The sequence below is a fragment of the Microcebus murinus genome, chromosome 24 (assembly GCF_040939455.1).
Source record: "Microcebus murinus isolate Inina chromosome 24, M.murinus_Inina_mat1.0, whole genome shotgun sequence".
Lineage (NCBI taxonomy): Eukaryota > Metazoa > Chordata > Mammalia > Primates > Cheirogaleidae > Microcebus > Microcebus murinus.
This window is the reverse complement of record NC_134127.1, coordinates 30,080,466-30,096,412: the sequence shown is the minus strand read 5'-3', so window position 1 is coordinate 30,096,412 and position 15,947 is coordinate 30,080,466. Positions and strand designations below refer to the sequence as shown.

General features: G+C 47.9%; 1 protein-coding gene across 2 annotated transcripts in view; it reads left to right on the top strand.

Moving 5' to 3' along the window:
- DLGAP2 (DLG associated protein 2) overlaps positions 1 to 15,947 on the top strand; it is a 531,153-nt gene that overhangs the window by 460,163 nt on the left and 55,043 nt on the right. For both annotated transcript variants that reach the window (XM_075997292.1, XM_012788824.3), the window contains one exon: positions 14,513 to 14,660. In XM_075997292.1, the coding sequence (XP_075853407.1) occupies positions 14,513 to 14,660 (148 nt within the window). The remainder of the gene's footprint in view (positions 1 to 14,512; positions 14,661 to 15,947) is intronic.

The window sequence follows — 15,947 nt, the reverse complement described above, 5'->3', positions numbered from 1 at the left end:
CCTGTGAGTGCACACACCTGGGACGGGCTCGAGTGTCCTCGTGAGTACGCACACGTGGGGCGGGTGGGCATGTCCCTGTGAGTGCACACCTGGGGCGGGCGGGCATGTCCCTGTGAGTGCACACACCTGGGGCGGGCTTGAGTGTCCCTGTGAATACGCACACCTGGGGCGAGCGGGCATGTCCCTGTGAGTGCGCACACCTGAGGCGGGCGGGCATGTCCCTGTGAGTGCACACCTGGGGCGGGCGCGAGTGTCCCCGTGAGTACGCACACCTGGGGCGGGCGGGCATGTCCCTGTGAGTGCACACACCTGGGGCGGGCGGGCATGTCCCTGTGAGTGCGCACACCTGGGGCGGGCGCGAGTGTCCCCGTGAGTACGCACACCTGGGGCGGGCGGGCATGTCCCTGTGAGTGCACACCTGGGGCGGGCGCGAGTGTCCCCGTGAGTACGCACACCTGGGGCGGGCGGGCATGTCCCTGTGAGTGCACACCTGGGGCGGGCGCGAGTGTCCCCGTGAGTACGCACACCTGGGGCGGGCGGGCATGTCCCTGTGAGTGCACACCTGGGGCGGGCGCGAGTGTCCCCGTGAGTATGCACACCTGGAGCGGGCACAAAGGCGTGACAATCATGAGGGATCTCTTGTTTACTGTGACCTTACAAGTGCATTTCTGGCAACAGCAGGGGGAGGAAGTGCCTGGCTTACCGGATGTAGTGCCATATGCTTTGTATAACCTACCAAAGATTCGCTTTACTAAATTTAACTATTTCCAGTGTGTTATCTGATATCTGTGAGCAGATAAACTGATATCTGTGAGCAGATAAAATTCTGGGAAATCAGCCGTCCACGTGAACTATGGAAGCAGGACTGTGGCTTCCCCAGCCACGTGGCTGCGCATCCTGGTCCTGCCAGCTGGCTGGGGTGTGGGCCCTGAGGGCTGCCTGTAACCCTGCGGTTCCAGGGTTCCCCACCCTGGGGAACGGCTTCCCCACCGCAGGCTGCGTTGTCCTGGTGAGTGGAAACCACGGGGGAAGCAGCCTCTCTGTGCCTCGCCGGTGTCGCCTGTGAGTTGCTAATTGCCATGCACGCATGAGACGATGCTGCTGCAGACGAGGTGCTGTCTTTGCATCATTCTCCACCGTGCCGGGCGCACAGGATGATGAGCCGATCCTGGTGTGATTCTGTCTGATAAATCCAATAATTTGTTATCCTTACCTTGCAGGATGAAAAATTGAAATTTTCAATTCCAACCAAATCTTACAAATCTTATAAATCAGAACATGATAAATCTGAACCACTACTTTTTTACCTAGTTCCACTAAATTCAAGAGCTCTGGTGTCAGAACGCTGAGCCAGGACCACTGTGCACCCCGGGCCTGTCTGGGCTCTGCCTCCGTGGAGGCTGTGGAAAGAGAGGCTGGGAGCAAAGCCGAAGTCCCTCCCTCCCTGGAGAAGTGCATGGACTTGTGGGAAGGAGATGGGGAAGGGGCGCTGGCCACCAGGAGACATGAGGAAGCGCTTGCTGTGGGGCAGTTTGTGGGGAAGGTGTGCTGGGAGTGCAGGCAAGTCACTGACCATCTGCTTCAGGGAGGAGGGATTGGGCTGCACAGGTCTCGCCCACCTTGAGGTTGGGGCACTTGATGGAATCTTTGGGGATTATGGATTATCTGAGACCTCTTCTAGGGGAGGGAACGACCTGTGAAACAGTCGTGGTTAGCAGGTCTGGGGGCTCTGACGCCCACCCTCCAGCCGCGGGCTCCGACCCGGCACAGGCAGCTGAGCCTGCTCTTTTAATGTTTGTGATTCACTTCATGACTCTACACATTAAACCATGAAAAACAAAAAAGCAAACCATCTAACATCTGCGCTTCCTAGGTGTAGGGGGTGGCAGCTTATGCTGCAGGGCTTGGGTATTTCTAGCAGTGATGAGCCATGTTTTCATGCAAACAGGGCTCCTCCTCCTCCCCTGCCCTGCCTTGGGCCACCATCTCCCCACAGTGTTGCCGTACCCTCATCCTTTAGTGGTGGACATCGTGGTGTCACCCTCCTCTCTTTAGCTTGGGAACTGGCCCAGAGTCCTGCCTGAGGTGCTCTGGGGACGCTGCTAGAACGTCACATTTATAAAACCCACCTCATCACCTGGTGTAGTTAAAACTCCTTCCAGAAACTGGCAGAGTGAAGAAGAGTCCAAGGCCACATGTCAGTGTCATCTGCAAGTTGGCCGGACTCTTCTGGCCCAGGTGGGACCCCATGCAGGAGTTCGCCCACCACCTGCAGCCTGATTGAAATCGGGGAAGATAAATGAAATGCGCCACCTGCCAGCGGCCCATCCTAGATGCAAGCCCGCTCCTGCAGTGGCCCCAGGCCAGTGTCCGCTCTCTGCAGACACACCCCCACCGTTCGTTCCTCCATTTACCCAGGAATCCTCCGCTCTGTTGATCAGTCCAACAAGTGTCAGGATACTATGGGAACCTCTCTTTCCAAGTGTTCACATCATTCTTTCCCCCAAGTCTGACACTGCACTGTGACAACAGCGGGAGGCAGCCCTGCGAGGTCCAGGCTAGCACCAGCACCTGGCGGTGACCTTCTCTGACCCCTGGCGCTCACGGCAGTGCTCACAGCTGCTGGAGGCAAGACGTGGAGATCATCTACGTTAACATGATCCAATATTTTGTCAGTAAATTACATAAGTAGACCATCTTTATTCTATACTTAAAGACTGTTTTAAACAAAATTGATCATTCCAAAATCACATTTAAAATATACTTGAAGATCACTGGGTTTCGCTGTGCACCGAGTGTTTCCCCTTCTCTGCACCACAGCCCTTCCCCAGCAGGAGCCGATCGACAAAGCCCTCTAAGACGCCGAGTGATTCAAATAATAAAAACAAGACGGAATGTGTGCTCATCTCCACGGATTTTATCCTCCTCTCTGCATGTACAGATAACCTGCACGCACATTAACAGTGTTTAAGAATGCAAATGGAATGGCAAGATCAACTCAGTAACGATGCTTTCATTTTAATTTGATGGGCCTGGGTTCAGGTGCTTGTCATAGGATTATGATATCAGCACCTCGGAGGTTTGTGCACCTTCCGTTCACACTGGGTCAGGTGAGGTTCACTGCAGTCTGTGGTTCCTTCTGACTCTGCCTGGTTGAAGGGCAGGAAGAAGGTGGCGTCTGCAATCAGCCGTTCTCAGGCCCCTTCTGAGCACAGAGCACAGAACTCCTGTGAGGGCTGCAGACACCTGCTTCAAAAAGCCCTATCTTTTGGAACGATGACAGCATTATCCTTTGAAAACTGTCTTGTCTTCCTGCTGTTAAATTGAGAAAAAGAATCAGTCTTCTCATTAATGATTTAATGTATATATATATATATGAGCACTTTCACTTACCTTTGCGACGTTCTCTGAAACAGCGCACATCCATAGAAAGCCTTTCACTCTAAAAGGCGAAATAAAGGAAAAGCAAAGAAGCAAGCACCTTTCCACACCTGTCCCGGTGCCTTGGTGCTCAAGGACTCTGGCAGCTGTGTGTGCTGGTGAGGAAGGTCCCGGCCCCGGCCTGGCAGAGCCCTGTCTGTGGGTCAGACCTGCCCATACGCAGAGCACCAGGTAGAAGTGCTATCAGCTAATTGAAATGCAAACTTCAAGTTACTACTGAATCCAATTTACTGCATTTTTTAATTAGTTTACACATTAGTGTTTGAGATATTGGACTTGCTTATGTATTAGTGTTTGAGATACTCAAATAACCAATTCAGTTTTGGGTGCGATGAAAGGTAGACTACATAATTTCATTTGGAAGCCTTCACTTTTTTTCCTGCTTAGTTGAATTAAAAAGTCAAAGCTCTAATAATTTTGTACATGTCTGAGTCATTCTCTGATGAAGATATCACTTTAAATTTTTAGAAAAAGGAGAGCTTATTTCATGGACTTCTTCATATCATTCGTAAAGATAAATATTGATGAATTATATATGTAAGCATAAAATCATACATATATACACACACACATATATGTGAATTTTCTATAACCTCGGGCTGGAGAAGAGGTGTCTAAACATAGTTCAGTGGGAAGAAACTATAAGATAGTGACCAACTGGAAATCATAAAATTAAAAACTTATTCACAATAAAAGCAAACTAACAAACTAACAACTGAAGTACTATTACTATGTTAAACAATAATAAAAGGCTGCAAAAGTTTTTCAGCGTAAGTAACATACATTCACATTCTTAACATGTAATGATGCCTAATACATCAATAAGGAAAAAAATGAATGCTGTAAAGTGAAAATGAATAACAGCCAAGAAAAGACTATTTCACATCAATATTAACCACACCACCAATGACTAAAACTTTCTGAAGAGCATACCGTTTAAAACTGAAAATCTAAAAATTTTACTCTGCAGAAATTCCTGGAAAGCATGCGAAGCTGTGACAAACAGGATGGTGTTCACTGCTTCATTATGTGTCGGTGTCAGAACTGAACATTCCCGGGGGGCCCATTGGTGGGGGTTGGTTTGGGTGAGGTGGTAACAGAGAAATCGCCCCTGCTCCAGCTGCCCGCCAAACGCAAGGCAGCGCCAGGGGAAAGAAAGGTCCCTGGTGCTCTGCAGGCGCCGCAGGACAGCCGAGCTCCCAGCCAGCTCAGCCCCTGACGGTTGTCTCGGCGCCCAACACAAACAGCGAGACAGAACATGAAGCCTGTCCGTTTCCAGAATTTACCACTTACCTCCGTTTCTACTATTCTGCACATGACGACTGACACTTCATCAAAATTTAGGGGACACAGTAAAAGAAAATAAAGCTCACTCTCAAGAGACGGAGCAGTCAGGAGAGGACTCAGAGGTGACTCACGTGTTCCGACAAACTGTTGCAGGAAACAGAGGAACCTAAGGTTAGTATGATGAAGGCTCCAATGAAATAGAGGGACGCTGTGTGCACACTCGTGGGAAACAGCAGAGAGAGGAAGATTACAAGGAAGAGGCAGAGAGGATACTGCAAAGGGACATCACAGTGTTAGAATAAAGAATTTTGCTGACGAGCTCATCTGTGGACTTGACAGACCCGGGTCACAGACCAGTGAACTTGGAGATAGGCCAGGTACCGTCATTGTCTCCAGGCCTAGAACATTCCTGCTGTGCCCAGGTCCACACAGTGAGGACGAACAGAACCACAATGCAAACCCCCAGCCCAGATCTTCTGACCCCAGATCCTCTGCTCCGCACACACCCCTCTGCGGCTTCTGGGCGCAATTTGCGCATAAGATGGTAAAGACGCCTGGTTTTTATTTCTGTCGCTGACTGAGGGTTGCACTGGAGTTCTTTCAGAGGATGTAAGATCCTTGGGAAGCAAAGCAAGTTCCATATCCTCCTGGGATTTCTTGCTCACAACCTGAAGCAAGCAGGTGGTAATGAGACTCTCCTGAATGCACAAATCCGAGCATCTATTGAGACCAGCCTGCACTTGGCCGTTAGCTTTGGAAACTTGCCACGTTCTTCTTTGCCTGAACGCGCCTTCAGGATGAAATTTCATCCTTTTGCAATTTAGGGCTTGTGTGCCCTGCTCATTTCAAAGTCCATCCATCCTCGACCCTGCTGACCTGACGCTCCCTGCTGTAAGGAGGACGACGGAGCACGCGGACTTGGACGGCTGTCTGCACCCACGGAGTCGGGGACGGCTCGGGGACTGCAGTGAGCAGCTCTCCGCTCCGGAAACAAACCACTGACTGGTCTTTGTGTTTGTCTGAATTATCGATGTATCATATAGTTGTAACAATCCATTGGAAACTTTTAGAAAAATACGACACTAAAGCAACCTATGCCAAATTTGGAGCCGAAGGTGTTTACGCTCAAACCTCACTCCACATGTGCACTGTGACTTTGGCTGCTCCATCTGCACACTCCACTCCTCTCCCCAAAACAAGGCCAATCACAGCTCCTCCCCAGAGAGCCGCGACCAGCGTCAGACGAGGTGAGGAGGTGAGAGCGCTCTGCGGACGGTTAATCATGGCTCACCTCCCCGAGTCAGAGTCTCCCCAGCTCCCAGAGGTGCCGCGAGAGATGACGAACCAAAGGTACCACTGGGACCTTGGTTTGTTCTGGAAAATTCCTTTCAAACCTACGTTGTGAATATATATTTCACTCCCACTTATAAATGACATAAAACTGAATATAGTACTCTTCATATCTTATTTTCAGCAGCTTTCTTAAGATATAATTCATGGGCCATGAAATTCATCCAATTCAGTGGCTTTTAGCACATCCGGAGTTTGCAGCCATCTTCTTCACCAAGCAGACCGCTCCCGGGAGCCTTTGCTCCCCGCCCCCCAGTCCTCCTGCCTGGCAGCCTCGAGTCTGCTTTCTCTCTGCCGTATACACAGAATCCCACAGTGCTCGGTCTCTGCATCTGGCTGCTTTCACAGAGCATCGTGGTTTAAAGTCCATCCACAGGGCAGCAGGTATCAGAGTGTCACTGCTTGTTGTCACTGACAACTGCTTGTTGTACTGACGGGGACCCCACAGTTTATTCACCCATACATCAGCTGAGGGACATCCACGTTATTTCTTTAACCTTTTGAGGAACTCCCAGGCTGTTTTTCAAAGTCGCTGTGCTACATATAATGTTGAATGATATAAAGTTTCAATGTATTCTATATTATATTGCATTATATGTTTATATAAAACATACCCCTCATTTTAAAAAATTTCTTATTTATGCTTATTGTTTTAATCTCTGAATGTGTGTAGAGACTAATTTTGTGGTAAGTGCAGATTTTTCATTATCTTGAAATTTTTATGTCCATGGACATTGGCGTATTGACATCTGTCTCACGGAGGCTTTCCGTAATACCCATCATTTCTTTTCTGATTTTTAAGTCTCCTTTTCTTAAAGGGGGATCTCATTCATACCCTTGAGCACAATATTGCTGTATTTTCTTAGAAATATATTTCACAAGTTAAAATATAAAGCAATTTGAGAAAAATAAGATTTTTAGAAAGACATTGATTCTCTTTAAATACATCCTTCAGAAAATTAAATTCTGCTAAAATTTACATACTGCACAGGAAGCTTTATAGCGACAGGGCTCTGCCTTAATCACAGATACACATGAGTGTTTGTTAGATGAAGAACTCATTTTTCTAAGTAAACATATTTTGAGAGAGCATTTTAACAACATGAAAAAAAACCCTCTTTTTAGAGAGCCCGTGTTGTTCCAGCCCTCCCTGGTGTTGGTCTCTATTCTTCTGAATTACTCTCTGTTTGTGTTGACTCTTCATATGCAGTTCACCAACACTTGGCTCCTCTTTTTGTCTTTTCTGGAAAAATAAATTATAGGGAAAGATGTTAGCAAATTGAATTTTTAAAAGTAAGCCTCAGAAATGTCAAATGTCAAAGTATTAAATTGCTACCTTCTATTCTAGTTATACTCAGCAATTCCTAAGACAAATATTCAAAATAGGCTAGTTTTTCCATGTGTGGCTGGAAAGGTCTCTGAATCAGCAGCGTTATCAGTAAAAATGGGCCTGGGGAGCTGGTAGCAGAGCCAGATGGATCTGGGAAGACCCGGTTCATGTGGATTCGTGTCACAGCTCCCGCTGGGACGTGGTTGCGTGTGATCTAGGGGACACAGGGTACCATCACACACGGTTCCTGTGGGATCATATGTAAACTCTATCAGTACTCTTTTTTTTGAGACAAAGTCTAGCTCTGTCACGCCGGGTAGAGTGCCGTGGTGTCATTGTACCTCACTGCAGAATCCAGCTCCTGGGCTCAGACGATCCTCCTGCCTCAGTCCCCCAAGTAGCTGGGACTACAGGCTTGTGCTCCCACACTTTGCTAAGTTTTTTAGTTTTAATAGAGACGGGGTCTCACTCTTGCTCAGGCTGGTCTCAGACTCCTAGGCTCAAGCAATCCTTCCACCTCGGCCTCCCAGAGTGCTGGGACTGCAGGCGTGAGCCACCACACCTGGCCTCTATCTCAGTCTCTTAAGGAGACTGAGAATCTTAAGGAGACTGAGAAATAGACTCTTTGAATAAGCAGAAAATAAACTGCTGGCAAGGCAGAAAGTCCCCATGAGCATCTCCAGTGGGGCAAGAGAGCCCATTTGAAGTTTCTGTAGCCAGGAGAATAAACGCACCCCAGAACGAGTTTGGTGAACAGTCGGTGCTGCTGACAGCCTGGCGGGACAGGGACTCTGCAGTTTGACCCGCACCCAGCCTGGCAGATAGACGTAGCTGCCGCCACAAGTGCCAGCAACAGCCTGGGCTCAGCTTAGTGTTACCAGCCTCCACCTCTAACTCTGGGGAAAACACATCCTACTGGAGGAACCTGCACCGTGCACGCCTGCCTTAGCTCCAAGGTGTCTGGGAATGGAAAGATCAATGTTTTGCCCCATAATAGGACCAAACTCTGCGTCCATCATGGTGGTTTCCCTAAATGAGCAAACAACCACAGCAACAAAAGAAGTGACGTGCATGTTAACCAAACAAATGACAAATGCTTGCCATGGTGACACAGTTTGTTAAAAATGTAATGAGAAGGAATTCTAGCTCTGGAATAATAGCTTACATTGAACAAACCCTCCTGCAAAAGACAACCATTACCCTCCCACAAAAATGCAAAGCTGTAGCAAAGTGAGAACCGTAAGCAAGAAAAAGATGAAGATAATAAAAACATCTGGCCTGAGATGCCCCAGATGTTAGAATGCACTGAAATGAACTTTAAAGCTACCCCATTACAAGGTCTTTATATTACATTAAAACAGCTATTACAAAGTTCAAGGTCTTAAAGGGATAGGTGGTCTCGATGAGTGAACAGATATGGAGACTCAGCAGAGAAAGGAGAGCTACGATTAAGAACAAAATTGAAATTTCAAGAACAGAAAAGCACAATGTCTAAAATAAAAAATTCACTGGATAGGTGTAAGAGCAGATGGAGATAGCAGAAAAAATCTTTAGTGATTTGAAAATAAATCAGTAGATATTAACTATGAAGAAAATAGAGGTTGAAAAATAGAATATTGAAAAAAGAACAGAGCCTCAATAATATGTGAAATAATAAGAAGTAATTTGACATACATGTAATTAGAGAACCAGGGGGAGAAAGTGAGGGAATATGGCAAAAAGTTTTTGAAGAAACCGTGGCCAAATTCTTCACAAATTTGGTTTTTAAAACAACCTATAGACCCAAAATGTTCAATGAATGCTACGCAGATAAAAAGAAGAGGATCGCACAAGAGGCACAGTATAGTTAAATGTTGAAAACCAGGGAGAAAGAGAAGAGTCTAGAAAGCAAGTGGGGAGAGGGAAGCCAGACATACATGGCAACAAGCGTACAGTGCATTGTTGATTTATTGCTAGAACAATGGATGCCAAAAGACAATGGAATCATATCTTTAAAGTGATAAAAGAAAATAATATATTATCCAGAATTCTATATCCAGCAAAAATATCTTTCAGAAAATGAAGGCAAAATAAAAACTTTTCAGATAAATAAGAGCCAGAAGGATCTATTTTTAATTTGAATTCATGCATGCACATGTGATCACTATCTGCAATGACGGACAATGCAGCTCTAGACCAACCACTAAAATATTAATACTAATGCTATGCAGTATGGCCAATATAGGATCTAAAGTTTAATGCCAAAAATATTTTATTAAACCAAAATAAAGCAGTAAACGAGGAACAAAAAAAATGAATAGGAGGTGTGGAAAACAAATAGCAAAAGGGTAGGCTTAAACCCAACCATAATGATGATTATATTACATGTAAATGGAATAAATAAGTAAAAGGCTAAACCTGTAACCCTGGAGAAAAATATTAATATTAAGGGTGAAATATTTAACACTCTCTCTCTAAGGTGAGGTACCAGACAAGGATGTTAGCTCTCACCATTTCTATTTAACATCATAGTGGGTTCTTAGCCAGAGACATAGACAAACAAGAGAAGGAAAGGCACAGAGTCTAAAAGGAGAGAAGTTTATTCCATGTTTATTTTCAGATCACATGATTGTTTGCACAGGAAACTACAGGACAAATACTGGAACAAATAATGGCATTTATCAAGATGAGGACAACAGTGAAACATGTGAAAATTAATCATATTTCTGTAGATCACCCATGAACAATTGGAAGGCAATTAGTTTTAAACACCTCAACAACATTGGAGAATCACTGCACTGAAAATACAAACATTACTCTGAGTATGAATAATCATAGAACATGTGAACAGAGAGGGAGACCATGAAGATTGGGAATCTCAAAGTTGCCACGATGTTGAACCCCCACACTGAGGCACAGATGCAGCACAGCTCGGTCAATATCCACGCGATTCAAAGCAGTGTCCATTTTTACAGGAACCGATGAGAAGGTTCTAAAATACAGGTGACAATGCAGAGGACCTAGGGGAGCCGAAACAGTCTCCATAGGCAAGAACAGAGTTGGAGACGCACAGCGTCTGACTTCAGGATATAAATCCAGAGTCACCAGGGCACCATGGTAGTGTTGGAGCAGACCTGGTCTCCCAGCCTTGGAGAACAGCTGTTTTGGGGATGCTGTCTGTGCACTGTAGGGCCTTTCAGTGTCAGCTCTGGCCTCTCCCCACTGGACGCCATGCACCCGTCCCCTAAGTTGTGACAACCCACCATGTCTCCAGGCATTGCTGGACATATCTGGAGACATCATCGGCCCAGTTAAGAGCTGCTCAAATAGACGAAGCAGCTCATTGTGACGGAACAGAGACTGCGGCCATCACCGGTCTTACATTCTGCCCATCAGAAGACGTGATTCTTGCCCATCAAGAAAACGAAAAGGCGAGCTGTAGAATAAGGGAAAGTATTCAAAATGCGTATCTGGCAAAGGAAGCAGAATGTGTTAATAGAAAGAGCTTCTACAGAACAAAATATAAAGACAGATAACCCCCAATAGGGAAGGGGAACAAAGGTTGAAATGTCACTTCACAAACAAGACATGCAAACGTCCAGGGAGTAACATCTTCAGTCACCCAGGGAGTGGAAACCAAAGCTTGGCGGAGATCACACTTCGCTCCCACAGAGCGACCACGGGCAGGATGCCCAGGCAAGGTGCCCGCACGGGAGCGGTATGGGGCTGCGGGAAGCCCACAGAGAGTGTGCATTTCACTGTCGATCAGTTTGTCTCGATTAATAAAAATGTAATGGGCATTTATTTTTTTGTTTCATGATTTTTACTTTAGAAAGAAAAATAATTTTCTTTTTGGTGTATTTTTCTGGGTTTGTTCTTTTAAAAACAATTAAACAGTTTAAATGTTTTGTCCAAACAAAATTTTTCCCAGGAAAACAGATTCCCGACCTGATCAGCCTCCGTCCCAGGCACTCATCCCAGTTGTGGTCTGAGGCTCCTCTACCAAACCCCAAAATTCAGAGCCACAACTCTGTGTCTTCTTGCCCAGTGCAGCCTGCCAGGGACAAGTTAAACATGACATTTGTGAACACTGAGTGCTTCCCATGTGCCAGACATGGCTCTAAATGTATTACAGATAATATTCCTACTTCACATCCACAGAACTCTGAGTTCAGTCCTAGCACAACCACCCTCACTTTCTGGATGCCCAAAGAGATGAAATAATTTGCCCAAAATGACACCGTTGGCAAGCGGCTGAGCCGGGACCTGAACACAGGTGCCTCGCGGCCAAAGTCAACAAACAGCTCTGGGACAATTTGCAAATGGAAGGAAAAGGGTAGAATATCAGGAAACCTGTTATTGTCTGTCCTGTCTGCTGTGATGTTACTTTCTTACACTGACAACTTTCCAAAGGAAGTGTCTGGTCTCATCTGAGCACGGATGGTCATCCGATGTGAGCAACGTGTGAAAGGCAAAAACTGAAACAGAAATATTTTCATGGTATTTTAGAAAACTGTGTACAGGGTTTCCCTCTACAATGTCCTGTGCTATCCTCAGGTGTATGGCAAAGTGTCTCCCATCTCTGGGGGGCGGAGCAGGAACTACTGCCCGGAGGGGATAGTCCTGGGGGCCAAAAGGCAGCGCCACACAGCCTGGGTCTTCCCAGTGGGTATTTCAGAGATGAGCGGAGAATCCTCGGATCAAGAGGTCCCCAGCACTGCCTCGTTGCTTGGCGGGTATGGACCACGCTCCGGATCTCGACTGGGCCTCCCAGGCTCAGCTCCTGGTTTCCAGTCTCTAGACTGGGATTTATTAGGATTGCTGCTGTCTCAGATGCTCTCGTGGAAAATGCTAAACCTTTAAAATAATAATTTTTTAAAGTCTCTATTAAGTCTAGTGAGGCTGAGATTTGGATTTTTTTTTTTAACTATTTAAAACTTGTGTCGTGATAGAGGACTGGACCTTGTGGACTGTCGTCGGGTTCTGTGACTCGGCAGCTGTGATCTTGGGGCGAGCTCTGCCAGCCCTCACCTGGCACCACCCACTGCGCACCAGGTCTCTGCAGACCTGCTTTGTAGGATCGTGGTGGAGGTCAAATGGGTTAGGACAATGCAGGTTCCCAGGGGAGTCTCTGGCATGATAGCGCAGAGCAAACGCTCACTGTTGTGAGTCCGTGTTAAAAAAAAAAGAAATCATTAGCTTTCTGCAGTGGTGACGTTTACCCAATTTTGAAATAAAGAGAATCATGGAAGGTGAGAGTGTGTACCTGGAGCAGGTGTGAGTGCCGCCCTCCCCCAGACCCTCCCTCGGCCACAGCTGGGGCCCTGAGGCTGTCACCGCAGCCACCACCGGGCGCTGGGCAGACAACAAACACCGGAACAGAGAGGACACGAGCTCTTCCAGTCGGTCCCCTCGGTCTGAGAGGCAACGTTAATTTGAGAATTAAAATGACGGCATGGTTTTATTCAGGAGGGAAAGCCATTATGCCGGAAGAAAAGCGCTAATTGGTAGAAACGCAGGGCGTGAACCAGCAGTCTCAAGGAAACACAGAGGAGAGGAGAGATGCAGGAAGTTTGCATTTCTGCAAAGACAAAACTGAGTCAGGTCCACAGCCTGAGTTAGGACCCAGGGTGTCCACATGAGGCCACGTCAGAGCTCGGGCGCGTTCCCCAGCATGTGTGTGTATGAAACACACACAGTCACATCCGTGCATACACACGTGTGTGCGAGGGAAGCAAACCTTGCTGGGCCACTTGGGATGAGTCCATTTATCAAGGTCAACTTGAACCCCAAACTCCAGACAGCCTCGCGGTGTCGCTGACATCTGCTGCTCCACTGAACCTGCTCTGCTCAGGTGGGGGCAGCCAGGTGGTCAGGTGTGTGTGTGTGCGCTATACCAACAGCTGGTGCAGGACAGGTCCCCAAACCTGCTCCGGAGCTGCCTTCCTGACCACGCCAGGGAGCAGTGGGAATGGGGAGAGACACCCCGCTTCTACACGACCAAGTTAATGGAGACTCAAAACTGATTTATTCCCTTCCGCTTTCTCTCTCTCCTCTCCCTCTTTCTCTCTGTGTGTGTGTCTCTCTCTCAGACTGTGTTATACACTGTCTTTTACAGCAAAAATGTTTAGCAGAAAGAATGACTTTAAATCTATAATCAATGAGCTTCACTTAATAAGAATGTATAGAGTCCAAGTTTTTCTCTGATGTCCCATTTTTAAAGAAAAAAGTAAATGACAGAGAAAATTCACACCAAGAGTTTACTTTGCGGAGAAAGGACACACTTCAACACCTGACTGTGGAGTCAGGATTGGCCACCTACTGTTTACACACATTTTTATACACGGGCTTGTGCAATGTTCTAATGTATTTAATGTCCCAATGATGGTCCAAATCAGGAAAGAAGAATGATTAATCATTTCTGTCCACATTAGTCTAGTTTTGATTTTTTTAAAGAAATGGATTTTCATTGCACTGTGGAAAGATTGTCAATAAAACTTGAAAGGGATCCAATTAGCCAGAAATTTTAGCTAAGCTGGACTGTCCCTGCTCTTAGAACTTTATAAAACAGCAAGACAGAGACCAGAGAACATGGGTCTCTAAGTGAGTTTGGAAGAAAATGATCAAAGAAATGATTTGGTTTCTCCATCTACTTTTAGTTGCCTGTGTTGCATAATCTGGACAGCTTTGCCTAAGTTAAAACTGAAAGTGAACCTTTTCCCTTTTTCTTTTATTTTTCTGAGTGTGTAAAGTTGCCAAAAAGCTGACGAGATATTTATGAGGCTCTTGGAGCTCGAGGCTTAAATTCAGGAGCTGTGTTCCCCACCACGCATGCGAGTTACTGCAGCCCTCGGCACTTTCTTAATGTGGAATGGTCCTAATTTCACCACCTGGCCATAAAACTCAGGCTTCAGAGGCAATTTTGCAAATAGCCTATCCTATTACTTTTGATGAAATTCGCATTTGTAAATGCGAACCTGAGAAGATGCACGTGAGGCAGAGGTACCCTCAGACAAGCAGCACTGAGCGGGCAGCCCCGCAGCCTCTCAGCATGGGCCGGCGTGACCATGCCGGTCTCCCGGTGCAGGCTCACGGAACACCTTTCTCATTTCTCTTTTCCTGTAGCCAGAGCTACCTGCAAGCTGCAAGTGACATGCCCGTCGGTCACAGCCTGGACCCCACCGCCAACTACAACTCCCCGAAATTTCGCTCCCGGAACCAGAGCTACATGAGGGCCGTCAGCACCCTGAGCCAGGCCAGCTGTGTGAGCCAGGTGGGGGTCCCCTCTGTCCCCCCCCCAGGGCCCAGTCTGCAGAGCCAGGTGGGGGTCCCCTCTGTCCCCTCCCAGGGCCCAGGCTGCAGAGCCAGGTGGGGGTCCCCTCTGTCCCCTCCCAGGGCCCAGGCTGCAGAGCCAGGTGGGGGTCCCCTCTGTCCCCTCCCAGGGCCCAGGCTGCAGAGCCAGGTGGGGGTCCCCTCTGTCCCCTCCCAGGGCCCAGGCTGCAGAGCCAGGTGGGGGTCCCCTCTGTCCCCTCCCAGGGCCCAGGCTGCAGAGCCAGGTGGGGGTCCCCTCTGTCCCCCCCCAGGGCCCAGTCTGCAGAGCCAGGTGGGGGTCCCCTCTGTCCCCTCCCAGGGCCCAGGCTGCAGAGCCAGGTGGGGGTCCCCTCTGTCCCCTCCCAGGGCCCAGGCTGCAGAGCCAGGTGGGGGTCCCCTCTGTCCCCTCCCAGGGCCCTTGCTGCTGGGGAGAAATGAGCCCTAGTCGGCATCTCTTACATGTAGACCAGAGCATGGAGGAAGCTCCTGCCTGGTGTTAGCTTGACTAATTGAAAACCCATAAACTTTAAAGGTTAATTTTTTTGACGTTTATGACTCTATACCATTTCTACATTGAGTTCTTCTGAGTAAGCAATGACTGGTAAACTGGTCATCTTGGTCTCTGTCCTTGATCAGGCGCAGGTCGTCTGCCTTTTACCAGGGACTTTGCTCCAATGAAACAGGGCCAGGGAAGGGCTCTGCCTGCCAGGCTTTCAGCCCTGTCCTTGGGACAATGCTGTGCAAGGTCCCCGGGGGGGACGGACGTTGGCCGTGGTGCCTATTAACACCTGAGAGCCCCATTCCTCAGGCTTACTCCAGGGCAGGACCTACATCTGGAGGCACCAGGGCCCCAAGTAGGGTCCAGTGTGCCCTGGAGCTGCCATGCTCTAACAAGGCCCTAGGACAGAGCGGCTCCAAAGGGAAGGGACCCTGCACCCCACCCCAGGGGGACAGCAAGAGAATGCGCGATGACAGAGTGAGCAGGCCCTGTGCATTCCGGTCACCCGGCACTGCAGGACAAAAATGAGTAGGATTTCAAACTTTTAATTAAGCATATTGCTTACTTATTTTAACTGCCTGTGGAAACGGCGCTTGAACTCACCTTGAGTTTGGAACGTGATGTTTTCCTTGACTTCCTGCGCAGGAGCAATTGTGGATTGTGCTAATCCGGCACAGGCTGCCCCCACCGCGCACGCAGCACGTCAGAGTCAGTGTCTGGTGGAGGGGGAGGAAAATAGCATCTGATTTT